The 20824-nt window shown below is 39.0% G+C and overlaps 1 protein-coding gene across 1 annotated transcript in view; it reads left to right on the forward strand.

The window, feature by feature from the left end:
* LOC127646445 (sodium channel protein type 8 subunit alpha-like) overlaps positions 1-20824 on the forward strand; it is a 106916-nt gene that overhangs the window by 46854 nt on the left and 39238 nt on the right. Inside the window, exons 12-19 of the mRNA XM_052130108.1 lie at positions 5079-5403; positions 11336-11343; positions 14627-14759; positions 15838-16076; positions 17563-17736; positions 17831-18187; positions 19929-20390; positions 20486-20491. Coding sequence (XP_051986068.1) covers positions 5079-5403; positions 11336-11343; positions 14627-14759; positions 15838-16076; positions 17563-17736; positions 17831-18187; positions 19929-20390; positions 20486-20491 — 1704 coding nt within the window. The remainder of the gene's footprint in view (positions 1-5078; positions 5404-11335; positions 11344-14626; positions 14760-15837; positions 16077-17562; positions 17737-17830; positions 18188-19928; positions 20391-20485; positions 20492-20824) is intronic.

Below are 20824 nucleotides of genomic sequence, written 5' to 3' on the forward strand. Positions count from 1 at the left end.
CCTGATTAATGTGGATGTAGCCTAAAACTTTTCAATTGTGCAAGTTACACGCGTCCAGACCAAAGAAATGTCTTCTATTATTCATCATTTAAAGATTCCCTGGCTGAAAAGACTATATATATATATATATATATATATATATATATATATATATATATATATATATATATATATATATATATAAATATATATTATTTCTTAATTTGTATTCTTATATATTTTTTTTTTAAGTGTTTTTAAAATTTTAAATCTTTATTTTCTTTCTCTTTATTATTTCTTTGTAAAGCACATTTAATTACCACTTTTTATTACATAAACTTGCCTAAAAAGATCATGCTGGTCGACCAGCTGCACCAGCAAATATTTGTTGGTCAAAGGCATGGCTGTGCTGGTCCACCAGCTAGACCAACTCCAAACTAGCACTGACCAGCCTGAATCAGCATGGAAATTCACTGATCCTTTTAGACAAGCCCTGGAACCAGGATGTGAGTTTTGTGATTTCTGATCGATTAGCTTTAGTCTGATAGTTTTGAGGTCTTTTGAATGTGAATGTACTCATAAAAGCTGACAAAACACTTGTACAGTCTTTTTCTTACAGTAAAAAAGACCAGAAAATATTGATGACTCATCTTGCACGAAAGGGCGTATACAATGTTTTATCCCATATAACACAGCTTTCATGCATCTTTGCAATTCAAAGACTTTCAAGCAGGAATTCAACAGACATTAGAAAAGAATGGTTGCCATACACATGTAGAGATGATAATTAAATAAACATTTGGAGTGGTCTTTAAATTTGTTCCAGAGCTGTAGACTATTGTTGAAATTTGAGTGTTGATGTTTATCATTCAATACAAAAGATGGACTTATGAACATATAAAACACTTCATCACTAAATGTATATTCACACTCTTTTGGTAATGGCATTAGTGATTAGAGCTAATATCTACACTCTGTAATTACACTGATGCATTGAAATGTCTGTTGCTCAGTCTGAATTTGTGTAGTATGTACTGCGTTTGATGAATATTGTACTTCTCTGCCATTAATAAAATATGTTATTTAGGTAGAGTATGTATGTGAGTAGAATGGACACGCGGTTGTCTGTTGTTTTTTTATTTATTCAGAAACTAGTTCTCGCCTACTTTTATGAATACTGAGGATTTGGACATACTACTCAGTTGACATATTGCTATTGGCATGCTTTATAGTAGGGAAATATGCATATTCAGAAATGGTATGTGTCTCTTCTGCAATCTCTGTTATGTTGAAATAGCAAGCTGCCATAACCTCTGGTACTTCCTATCCTGGCCCAGTTTAGCCCAGCCCTGTGCTCTTTACTCTGTGCAGTCACTCTCACTTTCCACTGAGTCATCGTCTATATCACCAGAGTGATTAGACAAAGTGCTTTAGCTGTACACTCAAAGATCAGAAGACGAGAAAGTGCTCTTGCCTACTGCACATCTATCTATCACTGTAATTCTTTCCATCTCATTCATTGTCTTTGGGCAGCAGCTTATGGATTTACAATGGTACACTTTGCCTCATGTTCAAGGTTCAGTTATATACTTCAAAATAATGCAAAACCTAGAGGTCATGAGTTCAGTATATTTGATCTCTCTCATTTATGAATTAAAGTTTACATCCTTCTCTGTTTTGACAACTGTGTTTAACAAAGAATATTTAGCCATTCCAAGGGTACCTGTTTCATACAAATTCTAGTATCTGTATTTTGTTTTGGAGATATGTGGGGTACGACTGGGGAACTGGCACCTGTGAATTATTTAACCACTATAAATCTTTCATTTGATGAGTGCAGTAATATACTGTGCTTAGGCAGGAAGATATACTCTTGGGTCTTAGGCCTCACCCTGCAAATTCTGCTCCTACCAGCCCCACTGTGATAATAGATATTATTAAGCAAACACTGCCTTTAATTGGAAGCTGGTTTCATTTATTACGTTGTGACCGAACATTTGACCCCTGACAGTGTTGGGGTTTTCCCCCTGGATTTCTGTAGCTTTTTTGGGAAAGCCTCTGTCAGAGGTTGTTATAGCTGTTTAAATAACACTACAAAATCTACTAACTAAGGAGTCCTTAGGAATTTTCTCCTTTGTTAATGCAGCAGTGCGGTCTTACCGCTTTACCAGATCAACCCCCTTCTCCTGAGTGAGTGATTGGAGTAAAATTATCCCTGCTAAGAACACATTTGGGCCTCTCTCTGCTGTACATAGTCTACAGTGGTCAACCGCTCCATTAGGGTGAAGGCTCTTAGGCGTACCACAGAGAAATTGCCTGCGCTAGCAACTAGCATTCTGCATTATCAGTACATTTCTGAAAACAGTTAGAACTCTGCCATATTAGTGGTTTCAACTAGCATATTGGATCATCTCTGAATTTCAGATGGAAAGTGTATTTTAGCTGGGAGCACGTATTCTACAGTCCGATAACGTATTATTTTTGCTATATTAGATATAGTGCCTTAAAGCATGAGTAAGCTTTACAACTTCTCTATATTATACAAAAATAGAAAAAAGTCGGCACTTTGAATTGCGAATACCAGAAGTGTTCGGCAGTCCGTTGTTGAATTATTCACTAAATTACTTTTGCCAATAAGTGGGCAATATTTTTGTAGGTAGCCTACCTGTATTCAGGGGCTTTTTGAACCATATCAGCTTTACTCATGAATATTAATTAGGTGACATAATATTTTGAATGTAGTCCTGAAAGGCAAGTAATAAGATGGCTGGGTGCTAGCCCTGAATTACCGCTTACCGTTTGCATGTTCGTTCAGTCCACTACCAATGCAAATGTGGCACTTTATTAGGAACTCCTGTACACCTACTTACTCATGTGATTATCTATGCAGCCAATCATGTGGCAGCAGTGCAATGCATAAAATCAATCAGATACAAGTCAGGAGCTTCAGTTAATGTTCACATCCACAATCAGAATGGGGAAAAAATGTGATCTTAGTGATTTTGACCGTGGCATGATTGTTGGTGCCAGACGGGCTGGTTTGAGTATTTCTGTAACTGCTGATCTCCTGGGTCCTAAAGTAAAGAGTCTCTAAAGTTTACTCAGAATGTGACAAAAAAAAAAAAAAAAACATCCACTGAGCAGCAGTTCTGCAGATGGAAATGCCTTGTTGAGGAAAGTGGTCAACTGTAATGGCCAGATTGTTCAAGCTAACAGAAAGGCTACGGTAACTCAGATAACCACTCTGTGCCATTGTAGTGAGCAGAATAGCATCTTAGAATGCACAACACATCAGACTTTAGGTGGATTTTCTACAACAGCAGAAGGCCACGTCTGGGACTTTATTATGACCATAGTGTTATATGGGATAGAAGATAGAAGTAGGGATGTCACGATGTGAATTTTTGATGGTACGATTATTGTCAGTTTCACGATTTTTACGATTATCTGCAAATTTACCTATTATGCAACAATAAAACCCTCCACAAACATATCACAACTTAAGTTTTATTGCAGCATTTGTTAGGACATGCAGTTAACATATATATTCCTACTTCTAAGTTGAAAACAAGTAGGTAAAGCACTTGTATTTAAGTAGGTGCAATTTTCTGTATCTGCACTCTGACACCAAAACATACTGTACCTTTTCAACAAAGGTTAATTAATTATAAATTACAAATAAATAACCAAAACCAACTATAACTTAAACCATATGTTTAAAATAATACGATGTCAGGCTAGGAGAACCTTCTTTCTTTATTCAGTAATCTAACGATCAGCCGGAAAATCACAGCACTCTTACGCTCCCTGAAATCGTATTCAAGGAGGAAAAACTATTTGGAAGCATCGCATTCACAATATAAAGCTGAACCCCTCTTTTAATCTTAAAATATACAACTCTTCAGATTTACACAGTTTCAATTCAGTGTTTGACTTTACCAAAAGGTAAGTAGTACATTACATCAAATATTTACTGTGTTTGTAATATTATTACCTTCATCTGGGCATTAATCTCTGGATGGTGATATCTCAGGTGCTGGAACATATTAGATGTGTTCATCGCTTTTGCTGACACTTTTCATCTGCACGATTTGCATACTGGATACCCGTCTTCAACAACGCCTGTGTAATTTTTTTTTAGATAGCCAAAATGCTCCTAAATAGCTGATTTAATTCGCTTCTGGGGTGGAGACAACTCCGGAAGATCGCGTTGTTCCGCCATGTGTTCATTTTGAGAGTTTTCCATGTGCTGAAAGTTCACATTATGCATGCATATTAAATTGACTGCTAATGTAAAACTGACATGTTTAATGAAGTATATTTTTATCCCCATCATTATTTAATCCTTGTTTTATGTTTTTAGTTGACAGTGTTATTGTATGCATTCACAAACATATTATTATAGTATTACGGTTCACTTGCATTATCATTTTAGGCTGTATAATATAAAAATAATAAAGTATTCCATTGAACTCGTATCAACCATATCACGAGTATCACCACTTAAATTCATAAGTAGGACAATGCAAACAATAATAGTAGATAAAACACTTGAAACTTGTAATAAAATATACTGGTAGTGGTTGAGTCCCATGTTCTTTATGGAAAAGTGCTTTGAGTGTACTGTCAGAAAAGTGCTATAAGTGTAAAATTCATTCATTCAAAATATGTGAGTAGCAGTGTTAATTATCTTCATCAAAGCAAGTAAAATTTCAGTTTAAATGTTTAGTCATATAACATTATATCAACATGAAAATTGCACGTTATGACTCCGGCTATGAATATCTCCAGTCATGATCACACACAGGCAATAAGTCCAAATCATGAGATTCATCCACCAGAAGAGCAGAGCCGAAATATGAATCACTTTTAGTGTTCTTCTGCAATTGCTTGCAATTTTAAGTTTCAACCACAGATGTCGCCAGAGAGTACAAAGTTATGTAGCGCTTGAACTTGAATAAAAACAGTTCATTTAAATGTAAGCACATGAAAAAAGGTTCCTTTAAGATTAAATTACAAAACATATTTTACAGTGTTTATTTATATGATTACAGAATTCTTAGATCTTCTCTCTTTGTTTGTTTGTTGTTCTTTAACAGTCACTCTTGAGTATCCCCGGCTCGCCCTTCATGTCCCGACGGAGCAGTATCCTAAGCTTCAAGGGTTCAGAGAATGAGTTTGCGGATGATGAGCACAGCACAGTGGAGGAGAGCGAAGACCGCCGCGGCTCCCTCTTCGTCCCGTACAGGCGCAGCAGCTACAGCGGCTACAGCCAGGGCTCCACACGCATCAATCCACTGCCCCCCAACACAGGGTGCAAGAGAAACAGCACGGTGGACTGCAACGGCGTGGTGTCTCTGATTGGGTCTGGGCATGGACGGCTACTGCCGGAGGTGAAAATAGATAAGGCAGCTTCTGATGACAGTGTAAGGACGTCAACAGGGGGCAGGTTCAGAGTATAGGCATGACAAGAGTGGCTGATAATGAATCCAGTTTAGATTCCTTTTTCGTCTCAGTCCTTTCTTTACTTTTAGTCTCTGTATTTTTTCTCCACCCCTTAATGATTCATTTTCCTCATCGTCACTTGTTTCAATTACATTTTTTCTTTTTCACACAAGTCCTGATAAGGCCCCGCTCCTTGCCGTCAGTCTCCATCAGTGAATGGCATGGCCAGGGTTGGGGAGTAACGGAATACATTTAACAGGATTCAAAATATAAGTAACTGTATTCCACTGCAGTTACAATTTATATAATTGGTAATTAAAATAAAGATACATTAAAAAAGTATTTTGATTACTGAAGAGATTACTTTGCATTTTATTGTCACAGAAACAATCATATGTTTTTATCAAGAAAATTCACGTTGGATCATAATTTCTTTTTTTTTTTCAATATCAAAAAGATATAAAAAAATCTTTAAAACAAGATCAATTTGATTGATCTTGTTTTAGAAACAACACTGCATAAGATATTTAGGTTTTTTAGAGAATGTATTTTTAACATGTGTATTTTGGCAGAGGTTTTATAGTCAAAACAAGTGAAAACATCTACCAGTGCTGAAGAAGTAATCCAAAGTATTTAGAATACATTACTGACCTTGAGTAATCTAATGGAATTCATTACAAATTACATTTTACAGCATTCTGTATTCTGTAATCTGTAGTGAAATACATTTCAAAAGTAACACTCCCAACCCTGGGTATGGCCAAACAAACATTGAAATTGGGCTTCCAAAGGGTCCCTTGGTGTACATAATGCCTGTTGAACACTAATATCCATATTTAAAATAACTTATCCTATAATAACTCCTTTTTTGCCTTCAGCCTAATTTATGGGTTCCCACGGTCATGAAAAACCTGGAAATATCAGGGATTTTTGCCATTGTTTTCTCCAGGCCTGGAAAAAATAATTAATAGAAATGTTTATAGTTTATGTACATATTCGGAGTTATGGTCTTCTCAAAAAAAAAAAAAAATTTACTTGTTATTGCTCTTGTGTAGAACAAAACATGCTTTAAAGCCATAGCAAATTGTCCTTTTAAGTCGATTCTTTTTAGTGAATCGGTTAAAGCGGTTCCCAACTTAGTCTGAATGATTCATTAGGGAATCAGTCTGAATTTGAATGATTTTTAAAAAATATTTGTCAAGTAATCGCAAACAACCGGAAAAGGTCATGGAAAAGTTGACCAAATATTAATTGGTCAAAAAGTGTGGGAACCCTTAATAAACTGCCACAATGGACATTCATTTTCTCATGAAATAATGTACCAAATAATATTTTTAGGTCACACTTACAGTATACCATTCCATCGTGTCCACCACAACCTCAAATTTATCCATTTAATTTCCCCCAAATATTTGTCTTCCACCACATTTACCTGTAATTTCAGAATTTCAGGACCACTCTGCTCCGCCCCAAAAAGTGTGATGCAAGAAAAACCTATCCTAACCTTTCCAGTAACAGCATTCTGCCTCTTTTTAGTTAGCATGGTGGATTGACATCCTTATACTCTCTTTGCCTTCTCCTCCTGTGTAGGAAGCATGAGTGTGGCCCAGTTTCCACCCAGTGTGCCGTTTCAGACATTTAACTGAATATGCAACGTTCTTATATTATGTTCTTGGATAAGGACTCTTATGTTCTTATCTGGTTGTGATGAAAGTGCAACCAGATATTAAAGTGCGATTATTAACGAAAAGAAACATTCAGAAAGAATAACTGCAATACCTAGTAAAGTTAAACTCACAATACCAATCATATTGACTACTTGCAGTGAGTCTTATGATGCTTTAAAATAAAGTGGCTCGCTAGTTTCTGGTTACATGTGTTAAAAATTTGCTGTAGTTGCATAGATCCTAAAGCTCTGCTTAAAATGAGTGTTCGGAGGAAGATATTGAAGTATGAACATTTTCAGGGACAGGAGAAGGAATATTCTCAACGTCTTCAAAATTCAGTGGAAGAACAGTTTTCAAAGCTTTCATTTAGCCCAGCCAATCTGAGAAAGTAATGGCTGGTATAAGCCAAACGTGTTTTAACTTTTCTCCTCACACGCTTCAAACACTGCAATGCTTCATGTGCTAGGGAGGACAGAGAGACCTGATGAAAGCATGCATCACCTTGTTTTTATTAAATGCATGTTTTAATCTCTATTTTATGTCATTGTTTCAGTGATAAGTATATCAATATATTTTTAAATGCACAAGTAGAAGAGTTGCCAAAGATAATGAGTTCCCTTTGAAATTGATTATATATGTGTAGTATCATTAAATATATTTTATATTAAAATAAATTTAGTTTATGTTAATGTTTTATTCAATTTGACATTAAAATGGCTTCATTTTGTTCTGAGTGATTTTTAAATCCTTGTCAAAGTAAGAGAACGACTACATCCATCTACGACATTTAACCAAAGTCAAGTCAAAGTTTATCATTGAAGCTCAACAGGTATCAAATATCATCAATGAATAACTGTCATGACTGTCAACCAATAAACATGATTTATTGTTTTAATTAACTGACAGCCCTGAACATTTTTGAAATAATCTTCTATTAATAAACCTCTGCATACTGGTGCACTCAACACTGTAACCGGAAATGCCTGAGTTACACTACTAAGAATGCGGAGCCAGTTGTGCAAGTAGTCTATTGAAAATCCAAAGAGTTACCTAAATATAGTGAAAACTGGGCCATATGTAATGTGTGAATTTTCTTCGTGCTTGTCCTTGCATGCTGATATTCTGTGGAGGACAACTAGGCTTTAGAGTTTTAGAGTTTAAGATGACTAGATTTGCAGTGATTAATGTATGGTCTCCAAACTCAAGTAAGTGAATAGATGTCTTTCATTTAGAATGTTCAAATCATATAGAGTTTGTTAAAAGGATAGTTCATACAGAAATTTAAATTCTCTCATTATTAACTCACCCCCATAATTTTTTTTGTTTTGTTTTTGGATTTTCTCCCCTTTCTTCCCAATTTGGAATGCCCAATTCCAAATGCGATCTAAGTCCTCGTGGTGGCGTAGTGACTCGCTTCAATTCGGGTGGCGGAGGAAGAATCTCTGTTGCCTCCGCGTCTGAGGCCGTAAATCCGTGCATCTTATCACGTCGCTTGTTGAGCGCATTACCACAGAGACAGCACATGTGGAGGCTTCACGCTATTCTCCGCAGCATCCACACACAACTAACCACGCACCCCACCAAGAGCGAGAACCACACATTATAGCGACCACGAGGAGGTTACCCCATGTGACTCTACCCTCCCTAGCAACTGGGCCAATTTGATTTCTTAGGAGCAGGGCCGGACTGGGACACAATTTCAGGCCGGGAAATCCTACACCCATGCAGGCCATCCTATGCACCCAAATAAAATGTAGAAACATGGACAACCTTGTTTTTTTCCCCCCTAAATTACATTTATTTCACAGTATGACCAAAACATAAAAACAACCAACCTAGAAGTAAAGCAGTCCTAATATCAAATGGGTCTGCACATAACGTCCTGTGCACTGCAATTACAACTGCAATAAATAATGTTATGAGATTGATGTTTTAAATAAATGTTTTGAATATAAAATAAATGCAATACTTAAACATTAAACTAAACCGCCAATAGGTGGCGGCAAGTGACCGTCTTAATTACTGAGTCATTCATACAAAAGATTCGTTCAAAACGCTGAATCATTCAGTAACAAAACACCGCACTGCTGTAGCTTTCCTTTGGAGCTATTTTAGTCTGTGAAATAGAACAAAAACAGTTAATATGGTTTGTGTCTAAAATGTAAGTAACTTAATAATAAATATTAACTAAGCTACTTATTTATTGAACAATAAATTCAATGTAACATTTTCAATCGTGATAATATTCAGCAAAACAGCTCCCTTAGTTGTGTTATGTTAAACTAAATCATATGTTATAAATAAAAAAAAACAACAATTAGAATTTTTACCTCAGTACATTGCTTCTGTGAGTTTTCTGTGTGCACTCATTTGTTTTGATTTCTCCACGAATGTAACGTTAGACGGGTGCTGCTCGCATTTTCTGTTTAACCATTTAAGGCATAAAGTCGAATCGTAGCCTTGCCAGTCAAGACTAACAGATTCATGATTTAATTTTTTTATTGTTATTAATATTAATAATAATTTTATTGAATGACGAATTCAAAAATTATCATTGGTAATGGTAGTAATATAAAATAATAATAATTAATAAAAAAAAAAAATAAATAAAGAAACGCTGGCTGGCAGCAGGCCAACTTAGTCGCCAGGCCAGCGGGAATTGTCCCGGTGCTCCCAATGGGCAGTCCGGGCCTGCTTAGGAGACCGGGCTGGAATCTGCACGCCTTGGATTCGAACTTGTGACTCGTCACACAGGGTAAATTCCTCGTGATCACTATAATGTGGTTCGCTCTCAGTGGTGCGCGTGGTGAGTTGTGCATAGATGTCGTGGTGGATGGTGTAGACCTCCACACGTGCTATGTCTCTGTGGTAATGCGCTCAACAAGCCACGTGATACGATGCATGGATTGGTGGTCTCAGACGCTGAAGCAGCTGAGATTCGTCCTCCGTCACCCAGATTGAGGCGAGTTACTACGCCACCATGAGGACTTAGAGAAATTTGGGAATTGGACATTCCAAATTGTGAGAAAATGTAAAAGTGTAAAACGTATCCATATGATAATATGGATACAACGATGTGTCAAATGATTATTCATATGATAATCATTTCACACATCGTTGATGGATTTTAATAATCGATTGTAATGACTACTATAATACTCGATGTGCTATACTAAGTTTGGCTTTCTTCATCATTATACATAACTGCAAATAGTATATTTCTAGAATAGCATTGGTAACTTTGTGTCCACACTAGCAAAATAAGTTAGTTGCTGTTCTTCTCAATTACAATACATGCATATTATAGAATACTTGGGGAATACACTTGGAAAGGTAGGTTACTGTAACGCTCCTTTTACGTGATGATTTGTTCATAATGTGTTATATGCTATTAAGTTGTTAATACAGTGACAACGCTTGATTTAATGATGAGCCTTTATCGGCCTATTTAGGCAAAGTTCAATTTGTTTAGTTGGATAAATGTTCCTGTAAGATGATACGCAAGCAAATGTATTACAGATAATCAGCATATACCCTCTGTTTGTTGGCTTGTATTGTCAAACATGGTTCCCCGTCTGTCGCTCACTTCGACAATGTATCGAAGAAGCGACACTAGGGGTCTCTCTTGAGAGCCTCGCACATTTCTGAACTTGAGAAAATGCCAATGAGAAATTGTCAGACAGAATTGGAATGTCCCGCCCCGGACATATGGGTATAAAGGGAAGGAAATGCGTCTGTCCATTCAGATTTGACCTTCAGAGCCAAGCGGTTGTGTGATCAGCAAGCTGTATTCACTGACTGTTCGCTCATCTCCACAAGAGCGTATGCTTTTGGATCTACAGCACATATCAGCTCTTTCTCCTTCTCTGCACAATAGTGCAGCTTTGCCCCTGAAGAGATTATTTTCCTAAAAGTTTATTTTCTCTAAAAGAGCAATACACAGTGGCGTTGACCGTCCTTTTCAGGACGCGTCTTTATAATGATGCCCTTCTGCCCCTGTATAGTTCCTTGATGCGGTTGAGTTTTCTCCACTCCTGATGGTCACAGACGCTGCCTCATGTGTCTGGGCAGCGATCACACCGAGGCAGCATATGAGGATGGATCGTGATCTCACTGTGAGAACCTTACCATGGCAATGTTGTGGTCGCGGCTTTCCTTCCTAAAAAGGAACGCCACTCGAGCCCCCCGCATCCCTCCTTCTTCCCACGGGATTGAGGATGACCCGGCTGGTTTGGGGATGGCAGCGGGCTCGGTTTCGCCAGGTAGATCCCCACTAACCACCCGACACACTCGTTGACCTCTGCCCGGGCCGCCGTCAGCGTGGGGTTGGACTGGAACCCTCCGTCCTCTCCACAGCCTCCACGGCTAGATGACTGGTTCCTCGGGTCTGGGCGCCGCTCACAACCATGCCCCCCCCGGTTCCTTTCTTCCCAGTGCATGATGAGCTGATGAGCAGTTGCTATCCACCTGTGTCCCGAGAACGCCTCCACCTCCAAGGCCTGTAGGATGATGTCGTCAATGACCTCCAAAGCCTACAGTGTCGCTGGAAAGGCTGCCTCCGCCCTGCATGCCCTCCTGCAAGTTCACCAGGCCAAGGCACTCCAAGATCTGCACTTGGGTATTCCTGACCCCGACGTGTTGCAGGATATGCGCTCAGCGACCAACCTCACCCTCAGGGCCATGGAGGTCACAGCGCGGACACTTGGGCAGGCCTGTAGGATGATGTCGTCAATGACCTCCAAAGCCTACAGTGTCGCTGGAAAGGCTGCCTCCGCCCTGCATGCCCTCCTGCAAGTTCACCAGGCCAAGGCACTCCAAGATCTGCACTTGGGTATTCCTGACCCCGACGTGTTGCAGGATATGCGCTCAGCGACCAACCTCACCCTCAGGGCCATGGAGGTCACAGCGCGGACACTTGGGCAGGCGATGGCCATCCTCGTGGTTCATGAACGACACCTCTGGCTGAACCTGGTCCAGATGCGGGACGTGGACAAGGCACGCTTCCTCAATGCCCCTGTCTCCCAGTTCGGTCTCTTTGGCGATACCGTCGAGGACTTCACCTAGCAGTTCTCAGCGGTGAAGACACAGACAGAGGCCATCTCTCACATCATGCCTCACCGCGCCACTAGCGGAGGGTGTCCTCCTGTGGTTTCCAGAAAATGCACAACTCCGCCTCAACCTGGGCCCAGCTCTCAGCCCCAGCGTCAAGCGCCCCACAGGAAGCGAATGCCCCCCGTCTCCCGAACGTCCTCGAGGACCCGGAAGGCTCCCATGCATTCCTGAGACGACCCAGGGAACGAGATGTTACTCCGTCCCATGGTGGATGGCCGGGAGGAGAATCTTCTGTTCAGTTTGTTTTCTTTGCCGGACCCCCTTTGGGCTGCGGTACCCACATTCTCAATAAAAGAGCAATGTCCTCTTTCTCTGGGTCACCTTGGCCCACAAATGCCATTCTCACGGCAACCCGGTGCCACACCTCAACAGTCCTGGCAGGCCTACACGGGATCTCCTTCTCAGTTATTAACCCGCCCCCTGCCAGGTGTGCGGAGGTAGGTAAGTGCTTTGAGTCTTCTCTCAGCACCAGTGCCTCGGGACGCGCTTCTGCCTCCCGACGCCATATTGCCTGCACCACCCCGCTGCGAAGCCTCACCAGGTAAGTCAAAAACGATCGTCCCCTTAGTGTCCCCGCTGCCCCCCGGTCGCCATGTTGTAGCAACTCCTCCCTCGCAGCAGGTAGGATCTACCACTGCGCCATTCCCACATGTGGCCTGAAAACCCATGTGACATATTTTGCCACTCTTTACCTCCCCCTAGCCTGGGCAGGTGGTGGTCTCCACGAGGGGTCTTTTCCCCCTGAAAGAATAGGAGTTGGAAAGGAACACCTTCACCGATATGTGTGATAGCGTTAAGATGGCCCCAGCCACTTTGACTCTATGCGAGAAACATAGAGAGAGAAAAGGTGTGGCTGGCGCGGCCTGCTCCCATGCTTGGTATGTCACCTTGTTCCCGCCTTCGGGGTTCCGGGAACCTAAAATGTTTAGGACGATTTTATGGGGTGTTCGGGAAAGGTACGTGCAATCTGACGCTGCCTGTCGCTTTGGCACGCAACTGCCTGCCCGCACCTGCGTCAGCAGCTCACGTACACAGTTCAGCGCATGGCGTGATTGAATATGGACCCCTAGTGTCGCTTCTTCAACACAATGTCGAAGTGAACGACAGACGGGGAACGTCTAGGTTACTAATGTAGCTGTTATGGCCAAACCTCATTCTCGGCTCCTCAGGGCAAAAACCCGAATGGACAGATGCATTTCCCTCCCTTTATACCCGTATGTCCGGGGGCGGGACATCAAATTATGTCTGCCAATTTCTCATTGACCTTTTCTCAAGTTCAGAGATGCGCAAGGCTCTCAAGTGAGACCCCTAGTGTTGCTTCTTCGATACAATGTCTCGTTCCCTCATCAGGGAATGGAGGTTACAATAGTAACCTAGACGTTATCCTTTATTCTTATTGGCTCAATGATTAATGTAACATTATTTTCTTATTTTCATATTTGCATTCATGCATAAATCAAACGTCCCTGTGCTCCCTAAATGTAAAAAAAATTCAATTCATATTTTGAGTCTTCTTACTGCAGTTCTTCTGTTCCACAATGCATCACACATTAATTTCTCATCCAACATTAAGTGTATATATTATGTTATATTATTGGATATATTAAAGGTGTATTCAGTTGTTTTCCCCCCTAATTTAAAATGTTTTACTTCTAAAGAAATTAATTGTAATTTTGAAACATAAGTATAAAATCATGTCCATTTGAAGACTCCAATCATAACAGTAACCTTATAAAAGCTCATATAGCTTATATTCTACATGGAGCAGGGGGCCCTAATGGGGGCAGCCACGTTAATATCACATGGCCAGCTGAATACTTCTCGCTTACTCTCAGTATCTGCCCTGTTATTGGACACTTTCATTCATGTGTTAAATTAATCCTGGCTTACTGTGTATAGTGAATTTCTACAATGGCATTGGAAACTTAAAACTATTGTGTTTGAAAGATGCAGTATCCAGACCATTAGGTGTCAGTGTAAACAATACTTTGACATACTTCAAAATATTACAGAGTGCACCTTTAACAGGCCAACCTACTCCATTGACATAAGTAGTATTAATTTAAAACATATTTTAAAATAGGCCTACGCTAATTAATTATAACATAACAGGGCTGAAATATCACTTAACTGTGCTTCAGTTTCTCGCACATCCTGCTTTTCCAAGGCACACCTATTGCCTTGTTTCTGTACTTACTGTTGGATGTTGGTAAGGGAATTAGTTATCGCAGATCCATATTCTGTTGTCTTGGCAGAATCAAACTGTGTTCTAGTAAAACTATATGTCAAATATATTAAGGTTGAGTTTGAGGTGTAGGTGACATTTTGTGCTTATGTACTTGTAAGCATGTGCATATATGTTGGCATGAGTTTCCATGTCCCCCCCCCCCTCTCCCCTCTAACTGTTCTTTTTCTCTCCTTAGACCACAGAGGTGGGGGGTAAGAGAAAACACTCAGGTTCTCTTATGGTGTCAGTAGACCAGCTGAATACTTCCTTTAGCCGGAAAGAACGAGCTAACAGTGCGATGACTGTTGTCACCAACACACTGGTGGAAGGTATAGTGTAATATCTGTCACCCTGTATCTCTCGCTACTCATCACTGCTATACACATATTACAGAAATATTTTCAAATTTAAAGAAATAGTTCACCCAAAAATGATTCATTCACCATCCTGTTATACCTGTGTCCTGTTATTTGTTTTATCTTCACTTTGATACACTTAAATTATTGGTATCTTTACTTATCCATACAAAAGTTTAAAGTGACAAAAGGACAAAAAGTACTTAATGCACTCATTACCTTTTTTGTTCATGCCATCTTGGACTTACAGTGACACATTGTGGCATGGATGCAGCATCATTCAGTCGCAATTGTTTTCAGTTAAAGATGCTACTGTTGATGCTATTCACAGTCAGCCATGATTAATTTAATTAGTGGGTGAAAGTGTCCAATAACAGGGTGGTAACTGAGATTAAGTGAGTTGCATTCGGCTGGTCATCTGATCCTAACATGGCTGCTCTCATGAGGGGACTCTCTCTCCATTTGGAATAAATCCGCTTTTATAAGGTTACTCATATGACTTGAGTCTTCACCATAATTGCGTTATCAGGATTATATACATATGTTTCAAAAGACCAATTCATTTCTATTGGAGCAATTAAGAAAGACCTTTTAAAACAAAAGAAAAGTTGTCTATAAGACAGGTGGCTAAATTCCAAGTCTTCTGAAACTATTTGATTGCTTTGTGTGATGAACTGACCAACATTTAAATTGTTATTCACTGATAATCTTCCCTGTCTGCCACAGCTCTCAAATCAAATATGGCACCCTATGCTGCAGGTTGGATGCCAAACGTTCTCACCTGTCATGTAACCAAACCTCATGATGTCAGACCTATATTTGATTTGACAGTTTCATTTGATAGGTCACATTAATGTGTCATTGTATGGAAAAGATATAGGTGAAGATTTTTATAAAAAGTATAGAAATTAAGAACTAAATAAAAAATAAATAACAGCATATTAATTTGAAATGACGTGAGGTGAGTAAATAATGGGTGAACATTTTTGAGGGAACTATCTCTTTAAAATATCAGCCTCAACATTTTTTCCTTTTTTCTTCATCATTACAGAACTGGAGGATTCTCAGAGAAAATGTCCGCCATGTTGGTATAAGTTTGCCAACACGTTCTTAATATGGGAGTGTTGTCCACTCTGGATAAAAATAAAAGAGATTGTGAACTTGATAGTGATGGATCCATTTGTAGACCTGGCCATCACAATATGTATTGTGCTGAACACGGTATTCATGGCAATGGAGCATTATCCAATGACACCACACTTTGAAGAGGTGCTTTATGTGGGAAATCTGGTAAGAATATTTTTTTTCTTGTCTGTTGTCAAAAAGACCAAAGTAGTTGTTCCTAATGTACATAATGTACTTGTGATGTTCGTAATACTTATATAATTAATGTAATAAATAAGCATTAGACATTGGAGATCCAGATGCAACTGAAAGAATTGGCTGTCTAAGTTCCATAATGCCCAAAAATGCTATAATCTACTGCAGGGGTGCTCACACTTCTATACGATACCGCACGATACCAAAATTTCAGTAATCGATACATGTGTACCTAATTTCTGAAATAATACTTCAGAACAAGGAAACAACAGTAATAATGTATGAAAACAGTGCTTACATTTTCAAACAGCAGTATCTATATATTCAAATATATGTTCAAATATACGCAATTATAATTTACCATAAAACTTAATAAATCACAGGTTTTCACTGCATGATAATAATAATATTTTTAAAGCTACTAAAGTTATCCAGCCAAGAGCAATAAATTGTTAATGTTGTTTGATTGATATTAAAGTCTAATATTATTACGGGCAGGTAAATCACGCTTGTACGTTTACTTTAGACATAACTGACTGTGTTTTAATTAATACGTCATGCTAAGACACGGTACACTGTAAAGCATTTTACAGTGTACCATCACACAGTCACACTGGCACGTTATCCGCATTACCATGAGTGCGCGTGCACACACACAAACACACAGCATGCACAGAGAAAAAAGGCATTTGACAGTCAGACAGTGCTCTTGTTACCTTTTAGAAACTTTTAATTTACCTTTTGTGAATTTCCAAGTTTTGTTCTCTGTGGAACATTGGGCATTTTCAAACTGGGTTGGTCATTTCTAAACTATCCAATGATAGCGGGGAAGCTCAATGTATTAATCAGTGGGCATTTCCAAACCAGGAAGGGCGTTTCTAAACTATCCAATGAAAGTAGGGAATCTCAATGGTTTGAAAACTGATTGGGAAAAAACAATGTTTGTTCTGCAGAGACATAAGTCTCAGAATTTCCAAAATGTTGGATGACAAGGGGATGGGTACTTTTATATTCATGAGGAAAGTGATACCTGATTGGTCAAAAGAAATCTAAATCTAACCTTACCCATAAACCTTAGGCTATTCAATCAGGTATTGCTCAAAATATGAATGAGTCTTCCCCTGCTGTACTGCGTTTTGGAAATCCATGTGTGGTGAAGACGAAATAAGGAAATAAAACATGATCTTTAAGATTATCGTTATTTGTGTAGTTTATATCCCTTTCCCTTTTGACCTGTTAAATCGACTGATCGATTTACGTATTGAGCACCCATGCTATTCTGTATATATACGTACATGTTCTATAATGCTAAGTTACTCTCCTTTGATGCCATTCAAACCAAATAATTGAAAATCAGATCTATTGTTTAAGTATGACAAATGACAAATGTCATGAAGGACAATCCTCACATCAAACCTCCTAATGATATTGCTTTTCTTCTGTCTTTGTACTTCAGGTGTTCACAGGGATCTTTACAGCTGAAATGTTTGCAAAGCTGGTAGCCATGGATCCATACTATTACTTCCAAGAGGGCTGGAATATCTTTGATAGCTTCATTGTTAGCCTGAGTTTGGTGGAGCTGGGGCTGGCTGATGTAGAGGGGCTATCTGTGCTCAGATCCTTCAGATTGGTGCGTTTTGACTGACCATTCCTTCTTTATGTGTGTCGGTGTACTGTACAGGTATGTACAATATTGTATACTTCTGTTCTTCTCTTTCATACAGCTGAGGGTGTTTAAGCTAGCTAAATCATGGCCCACTCTGAACATGCTAATAAAGATCATCGGTAACTCAGTAGGAGCTTTGGGGAACCTGACCCTGGTGCTGGCCATCATCGTCTTCATCTTTGCCGTTGTGGGCATGCAGCTGTTTGGGAAGAGCTATAAAGACTGTGTGTGTAAGATCGCTGAGAGCTGCGAGCTGCCCCGCTGGCACATGAACGACTTTTTTCACTCCTTCCTCATTGTTTTCCGGGTGCTGTGCGGAGAATGGATTGAGACAATGTGGGATTGTATGGAGGTTGCTGGACAATCAATGTGTCTTATTGTCTTCATGATGGTGATGGTCATTGGAAACTTGGTGGTGAGTTTTAAAATTCCTTTTCCCATGCTGGTCCAGGCTGGTTTATGTTGATAAGTGTTGCTGGTGCTCATGCTGGTTGAGTGGAATAGTTTTCTTGTGTTGCTTGTTGACCAAAAAAAAATCGGTTGGTTAGGCTCTTAAAGAGCCCCGTTGTAACACCAGCACACCAGCTAGGGACCAGCAACCAAAACACAACACATGCTGGTACCAGCAATCCTTTATTTATTTATTTTTAATTATCTTCTCTGGCAATTTGTTTTCCCCAGTTGTAGTTCTTCATCCTATTTTGTGGTTGTTTCTTCCAGCTTTTTACAATATTTTATTTCCATTTAAAAAAAAAATATTTGCCACCCTCAGCCCTTGCGGTGCTCCTCCAAGTCTACACTTTGTTGTAGTGCTGGGCGATATGGCTTCAGAATTTATATCTCAATATTTTTCAGCAAATTGACGATATTCAAAATATATCTCGATAATTATGTTTTTGTTCTGAAAAAGCATAGTAAATAGTCATTTTATTTAAATCAGAGGAACCATCATTTCTTCTAAACAGCCATTGTAGCCATGTAGAATTAATATTTCAAAGGAATTAGATAAATATCTATTTAAAAATGAAGGCATGTTTCCCACAGTTTTTCAATAAATTAACTCAAGGGAGAGAAAATGTTGTAATTTTCATTGATTTGCACATTTATACTTATATTTAACACACAATCATATATGGAAACTTAATAAAAATCTTATTTACCTTCGTATATTTGTACTAAAACACTTTTTTGTGAATGAACAAAGTGTGCAAAAGCGACTTTTTTGGAAATCAGATGAATATTGCATAATACTAAATTATTACTGTGGAGCCCAGTCAAGTTTATTATTGTATTATAATAATTAAATATTATTATTTTCAGAATAAGATTTGTTAAAGGTAAATTTAAATATTTCTATCCTATTTACTTCACCCTAAACTGTGGTTTTTATTTTGACACTGTATACAGTTGTATTAATTTCACCTTCACCAGGAGCTTTTATAATGAAAAAATAAGGGCAATGTTTGTTTGACAGTTATGAGTTTCACATCTTGTGAACCGCTGCCAAACTCTCCTTTACTGTTCCACGTTTGTAGATTTGTATAATAACATAATAGAGGTCACTAATATTTTGGAATTGTGTGAATGCTTGAACCTGCAGTACTTCACAATGCAGGTAAACTGCTCTAAAAACACAAGCCCCTGCCGCCCACATGCATGCACAGATCAGCATGTCCCGGTCCATCCTGAAGCAGCCTTTGGCAGTTAAATAAACACATATGATCATATCTCCATTTTGATGTTATTTTGATTAATTATACAGCTCTGAAGGATCATGAAATCAGTCTACTGTTGCACTTAATGGCCAAATAAAAGGCTTGTTAAAATCATCGCGATATTCATGATATTGTTGAATTTTACATCTTTATCAAAATAATTTTCAATATATCATGGATATTCGATGTATCGCCCAGCCCTACTTTGGTGATGTAATGTGGCTTGGACTGTGAAGTCTGCTTCAGAGCAGGCTTTGCAAAAGAGTACAGGGAGGGGGATATCTTGAGGTCTTGAACCCTGAAAGGACAAATGGGACACCTTACGGTCTTGTGGACTTCACAGACATTCACAAGCCAAGACCATGAGACCACAAGGACAGGGCCCATTATTGTAAATCGATATTAATATTAAGCTAAAGCAGTGACATTTCTCTTGATCAGGTGCTGAACCTGTTCTTGGCCTTGCTGCTCAGCTCTTTCAGTGCTGATAATCTGGCAGCCACAGATGATGATGGTGAGATGAACAACCTGCAGATCTCAGTGATTCGTATTAAGAAGGGTATCGCTTGGCTGAAAATTAATGTACCGCTCCTGGTGGCCCACGTCCTGAAGAAGAAGTCTCTGAAAGATGAAGACAAACCTCTTGATGACATGTATGAAAAGAAACTCAACATCATGGGTAACCACACTGGAGTGGACATCAGATGTGACCTGAACTACCACAAGAACGGTAATGGCATTGGCAGTAGCGTAGGAAAGTACATAATTGATGAGGAGCCCATGTCCTTCATACACAACCCCAACCTAACAGTACGGGTTCCAATCGCTATGGGAGAGTCAGACTTCGAGAATCTCAACACAGAGGACTTCAGCAGCGAGTCGGATGTGGAAAATAGCAAAGATGTGAGTATTGAGCACATGATGAATGAGGGAAGGGTATGGAGGTAGAGAATGATGAAAAGGGTGGAGGTAGTGATTCAGTGACAAAGATGAGTCAGAAAGTTGTGGGTAAGAATGAGTATTAAGTAATGAGTAAATGGATGATATGTGGAGGTAAAGCGGTAAATAGTTTGAGGTTTGTGTTTAACTCACAGCACAAGAAAACTTTGAAGCAAAAGCTGAGTGTGCCAATATTTTTTGGTGTGTTCTACACTCTCAGAGTAATAATGTATTATCTCGATTTAATGTACAGTACTGTTTTAGGCACTTGGGGAAAATGTTGCATAGTGAGGATGTCTTCAAAAATAATAACATAAATAGTTTTCATTTATCACTTAATGTCATACAAAGACTAGTAAACATAAAAAAGCTAAATCAATATTCGGTGTGATCACATT

The sequence above is a fragment of the Xyrauchen texanus genome, chromosome 7, assembly GCF_025860055.1.
Source record: "Xyrauchen texanus isolate HMW12.3.18 chromosome 7, RBS_HiC_50CHRs, whole genome shotgun sequence".
NCBI lineage: Eukaryota > Metazoa > Chordata > Actinopteri > Cypriniformes > Catostomidae > Xyrauchen > Xyrauchen texanus.